The following is a 6,373-nucleotide window of genomic DNA, read 5'->3' on the forward strand; positions in this document are numbered from 1 at the left end:
ATACTATATCTAGATCATCAACTGAAGCAGAATATAGAGCCTTAGCTTCCACAACATGTGAAATTCAATGGCTTTTGTATTTGCTCCATGATTTGAAACAGTCTCTGCCACAACCAGTTCCTCTGTTTTGTGACAATCAATCTTACGAATTGCACAAAATCCAGCCATGCATGGGAGGACAAAGCACATTGAAATTGATTGTCATCTCATAAGGGATAAAGTTCAAGCTGGTGTAATTAAGCTCTTGCCTATTTCTACTTCATCACAACTTGCAGATATTCATACTAAAGCTTTGCATTCAGCACAATTTCAATCTTTGTTGTCCAAGCTGAGCATTAAGGATATATATGCTGTAGCTTGAGGGGGATATTGGAATTATTTTATTCTCTGTTCATATTTGTGTATTTATGTTCATATATTTTTATACTTATATTCCTTTTTTATATTGCTCTGAACAATTATATATATCAATTGTACTCTCTCCTTATCATTCAATAAGAAATACAATATTTCATTTTTTCTTCTTTTGTAACAAAATTTCAAAGGAAGAACAAACTTCACATGGAAACATGAAGAGATTTGACATTTTAGAGATTGAGAAAACTATAAAAACATTTGACATTGCTTTGAAGAATTTTCCATATGATCAGAATCTTCTCCCCTTGTTTTCTTGAACAACCCCTTCGTTTCCAGCGAGCATCATATATTTATCCCTCCTTGTAAGGTTGGTGCACTCAAATCCCAAAGCATACCCCAACTGTTTCTGTATGTGATTTGCCACTTCATGAGTTGACCTTCCCCCAGCACAAGTGAGTTCTCTAGGAACCTTTTCAAGGATCTCAATGTCATATTTAGGGCTAGGGTTCATGAAAAAGAAAAATGGATCCAACACCTTCAGGCCACGTGCTGTGGTCCCATAGAACATGCTCGGATGAACATTGACAGCCACAGGCACAATTTCATCAGCCAGTTCAGCAAACAAGGAACTGAACCTTAATAGATAGGGCTCCCTACAAGTCGTTCCTTCAGGAAACACCACCAAATCCCCGTCACCAAGCAACCTTTTCATAATTTCTCCATCTTCTTTTCTGTCCCTTGTCAGTCTTATGGTCCTAATAGGGGCTATAAACTCAGACACCATGCTTAAGCTGTATGTCACTGCTGTCAAAGGCCTCCCCAAACCTGAGCTCAGAAAAATTGGATCCAAGAGAGTCCTGTGAGTGCAAACATAAAGCAGCCCTTTATCTGACTCTGATTTTTTCTGGTTATTGTCTTTGAAATCCAGTTTCAACCCACACAACGCGCCTAATGCCATTGTGAATTTGCAACAAAGGAACACACCCAGAAATATTCTGTAAATGGCCATCACAAGTCCAATTGGAAGCCACATGAACATACACAGAGTTGCTGAAGGAGTAGGCAAGAATGCAAGTCTTCCATCATGAAATACTAAGGACTTTGGATACTTGTTCCTTGGCGTCACTTTTCCCTCATTCATCACCACATAAGCCTCCTACATCATTATCATTTACTTACAATCAGATATGACAAAATGCATAAATTCAATTAATGGTGTTGGATGCATTGCAGACTAATAATGTTGTACCAACTCAAATAAATACACCAGAAGCTGAAATAATAACGTTTACCTGTTTCCTATCAGATTTTATTGTAAAATCATAACGTATACCTGTGGACTTACACATCTTTTATTGTATATCATAGTCTTTCCGTTATTATGTTTATAAATATATGAAAAAGATATTTTAACATAAAATATTTTAATAATATTTTGATACAATATACATATTATTCTTTTATTAATTTATTATTTATTTATTATTATAGGAATGTATTCTAAACTCATAAAAATTCAATAAAAGAAAAATTCAATAAACGAAAATTATGTATTGTGGAAATGTTGTCGGTCCCCTTTTTTTGGTGAGCTCGTGATGAGGGGTCCTGCACCCTACGAGGGTATCAAAATCAAATATCGAGGAACTAAGTTAAACCAATGTGAATTCAAGTTATCAGTACAGATACTTATTGTGTTTGATATATAAAAGTGAATTTTAAGTTTAAATCATTTTCACGATAAAATTTGTAATTATTTATATATTTTAAATTAACATTATCATGAAACCTTTTACATATATTTTTATACAAAGATTATACATTTTGAAGATGACATTAAATAATAATAAATAATATAATTGTAATTCAATAATAAGTGAAATAATAAATTTTACTAATTATTTATATTTATTTTTATCATGGTGTACACAAAACATCTATATTTTTATACCCTTATGATAATTTAGCATTACATATCTATTTCAAAAGAGTAAATTTTTTAAATTTACTAAAAATGTAAAGAAAATTAAGAAAAAAAAAACTGAAATGAAATAATGTATTCTTGGTCAAACATGAGATCTTCTAGTGGACCAAGAATTAAGATAAATCCCTTAAAATATTGAAGTTTATTTTATGAAATGACCTTTCCAAATATATTTATACATATTCCTTCATACTTCGAATCTAGAATTTAATCCTTGAACAAACACATAATCAAAGGCCATAGTTATCTATCATGTGGTTTCTATACAGTTACTCTGGTTCAGTATGTGGAAGCTGAAAAAGCAATAGTAACTTTAGCATAGTATAACCTTAAGAAGTAACTAGGTTCAGAGATACCTTGCAAAGAGAAATAAAAAGTTGATCATGAAGGCTTGTGTTACCAATGCCAAGGTCAGGTTTTGTATCTCCAAAATGATCCATAAGGGCACTGTGCTTCACAAGCAAACCAGACTTAGAGAGAAAACCAGTGAAATAACAACCAGAAGTATGCAACTCTGTGGCTATAACAGCATCAGCATTCAAATATTCCTTCAGAAACCCTTCCACCATCACTCTAGGCATAGTGGTGAAGAAAACCCTGGACCCTACTGAAGCAACTACCTCATAGGCCTCAAGATTAAGGTTCTCCAAGTAAAACTTTGGTAACACTGCCCTTGAAGTGTTCTCCATCTCCTTCACTTTGAGTCCACAAAAGGAGATGAAGATCATGAGTCTGAGCTTCATTTCATAGTTCAGAATCCACAGTATAGGACATGAACAAAGCAAGAGAAATGACCTGAAAATGCTTCCACCTTCAAAGGCAACCAGCATGAAATAGGGAAAGAAGGAACGAGTCCTTAAGAGGATTTTGTGGAAGTCACAAGCAAGGGTTTGAGACCCTCTACCTTCCAAATCACACTTGACAATATCAGGGAATGTGGAAGGTTGTTGCAATGGTTTATATGAAAGATCACCCCAATCAAAACCATGGCTTTTAATTTTCCTTGCTACTCCATAACATGATTTAACAAGCACCTGGTTCATGACCCAATTTGCAACCCTTAGGAACTCCATGGACGACACCATTTTTTCAGTTTCTATGATCCCTCTAATGTTTATGCCAACTCAAATATGACAAGAAAATTGAGTGCTTGCTTCTGTCATCGCAGGGATACATTTATAGTATTAAAAAAGGATAGGTGCAATTTGCATTCTATATATCTAATTTGTTTTATCTTTTTCTACTGTCTCTCTCTTTCTTTTTCTTTCTTTTTTTTTTTCAACATTTCTCTTTCTTTCATCAACACACCTAGAAAAGGGTGAGGCAGACTGTTGCATCGGTTAAAGACATGAATATTCAAATTATTCGTGGAAAAGTGTGATGACCTTACTTTTTACTTTTTAAAAATAACAAGATTCAAAATTCATATATTATTACTTAATTTTAAAACTAAATTAATCTTATGACTTCAGTAAAATAATACTTTTAATATTAATTAGAATGAGCGACAACAGTTCAATTCATTCACTGCAATTATAAGAAACGAATGAATTACTTTTTCCGATAAAAGCAATGAGACGTTAATAAAGTTGCTTTAGTCAACTTATAGCACACAATGGGATGCTCAAAATGCATGGAATAGCTACAGGAGAGCCTGATCCGGCAGTTTATATGTTGTACCTCTTTTGGCTATGGGTAAATTTATAGGAGGTTTCAATACTTTTAGTGGTAATATCTATGTTGTTACATTTCTGAGAATATTCTTGCAATAAAATTAGTAATAGAGAGAGTGTGGTCAAATCTTTACCATTAAATTCAACTGATTCTATTTTGCGAACTGAGGTCTTTCTGAATCACGATATGTCTAGACAAAATTATGTCTAGACAAAATTAGATTAATACTGATACACCAAATAGCCTTGATTTGAGGTTAAGGGTCATCTTGCATAATTGGTGAAATGAGGAAAACTCTGGCTTTTTTAAGTATGTTATTTTAAATTTTTTAAGTTTGTTTTACAATATATTTAGATTTACCAGACTTAAATTTTAAGTTTGTTGTTGACGAATAAACTTAAATTTTAAGTCTATTGTTGACCAACAGACTTAAATCTTCATATAATTATAAATAAAAATAACAACAAATTTAAATTTATTATGAACAGACTTAAATTGACTATTTATTTATTTATTTTATTTATTTAATCATTAAACCAAAACCTGAAATACAACTAATTTTGTATAATAGGAATATACATTTCCAATTATTCATGTCTAATACATAATAAAGAGTTCCAAAATCAAAATAAACAGTAAAAAGTCTAACTTAAAATTTTAAATATAAAAGTAACCAAACCAAAATTTAAATATCACCTAATCAAAATATGCCTCTTGCCCTGTAAAAAACATGAAAATTAAATATAATAAATAATAAGATAAAATGAAGAAATATACAATAAAAAAAATTAAGATATTTATTTATATGTTTTTTCTTCACAATTATCTTCTTTAATATTAAAGCTCATTCTTATTATTTCTCCTAATTACTCATTTACTAAAGATTATGTTTCATCTATAAATAAATAAAAGAAAGGAAAACAAAATAAAAATTCATTGCCTATTATGTACCTAATAAATCAAGTAAAATATCATAAAGATGTGGTTAAAAATGAAGATTCAAATTTAGGAATTAAATTATCGTAAATTTTATTATAAAAGGGCTATGATTTAACGTTGTTAACACTTAATGGAGCTCCCTTAACTTCCTAACTGATGTTGGTTTGTAATTAGTGGGAGACTAAAGTTGATGTCAATTCTTTAGAGCACCAGATTGATTTCACATATATATAGGTGGATCAAATTAGTGTTTACTCGTAACCAGGTTTATCATCAATTTCGTTATTGATTTTATTTTTCTATAAAAATGGTGCCTTGTACTCCTCTTACTCTTAACTCCTACCGCTCTGAATTTATCTTGTTTTCATTATAATAAAATTCGGTTAAATGATCAATCATAACAAAAGCATTAAAGCAACAAATCAGGTTTTAGCCTGAGGAAATCTTACCTCCTCTAGGCGAAGTCAAAAATTCTTTCACGAATAGTAAAAGACACTACAGTAATGAGGAGATATCCCCACAACCAATAGAAGAGTCTCCCATCGGGCTTGGCATTTTATCGCAAAGTTGCAACATCATCATGAACCTATGAATCAAGAGGTGTGGAAAGATGATTGAATAGCAAAATTAAGAGAACTGACTCACCTGATTGACGTAGTTTAGTATCTGATCCTGTGTTTGATTTTGGTTAAGTTGGTTCTGCATCCAAATAACCACCATCTCACTAATAACGGTCTAAAAATCATTATTTTTATGCTTAAATATGATATCAAAACACACCCTTTGTGCCTTAGAATGAGCTTAAAATCAAGTAAAACACTTAGTTGAGTCATGAGAGAGTCAAAAGTTGGTTTTAGAGATATTATGCTTGTTTTTGCATTGTTTTGTAGGGTTTCGATGAGAATTGAAGATGGAAGTGAATTAGGACGGACTTAGACTCAAGAAGGAGGAAGAAAAAGGAAGAAAAGAAGAGTTTATGCACCGCTGAGCGGCCAAAACCAACGTTGAGTGGCCAGAACGGTTAGAGGCAAACCACTCAGTGTTAAAACTGACCGCTGAGCGGCTAAAGGGAAACCGCTGAGCGGTTTAATTAGGCGTTGAGCGGTTATCTATTTTTATTGGGCTTAAATTCTGTTATCTTTTTGGTCTATAAATAGACCCAATGCGATTCAAATTGGAATCTTTTGGAAGACAGAGACGTCCAGAGTAGTTCTACTCACCTTGGAGGAGGTTCCTTGGATGCTTAGGCTCCAATCCACCAAATTTAGGGTTTATTCTTCCATTCTTTCATTATATTTCATCTAGATTCACCATGTCCATGGTGAACTAAACCCTAGGTTGTTGGGGAACAATGTAATCTTTTGAAACTCTCTTATATCAAAATTCTTATCTTCTTTATATGCTTGCATATGCTTATCTTAT

General features: G+C 32.3%; 1 protein-coding gene across 1 annotated transcript; it reads right to left on the minus strand.

Annotated features, from left to right (window-relative positions):
* Window positions 1-477: 477 nt before the first annotated feature.
* LOC106779660 (glycerol-3-phosphate acyltransferase 1-like) lies at window positions 478-3,608 on the minus strand. Its single transcript, XM_014667819.2, has 2 exons — window positions 2,695-3,608; window positions 478-1,513 (listed from the first exon to the last, which is right to left on the minus strand). The coding sequence occupies exons 1-2, from the start codon at window positions 3,421-3,423 to the stop codon at window positions 647-649; spliced, it is 1,596 nt and encodes a 531-aa protein (XP_014523305.1). The 5' UTR covers window positions 3,424-3,608; the 3' UTR covers window positions 478-646.
* Window positions 3,609-6,373: the final 2,765 nt, after the last annotated feature.

This window comes from Vigna radiata, unplaced genomic scaffold (genome assembly GCF_000741045.1).
Source record: "Vigna radiata var. radiata cultivar VC1973A unplaced genomic scaffold, Vradiata_ver6 scaffold_165, whole genome shotgun sequence".
Lineage (NCBI taxonomy): Eukaryota > Viridiplantae > Streptophyta > Magnoliopsida > Fabales > Fabaceae > Vigna > Vigna radiata.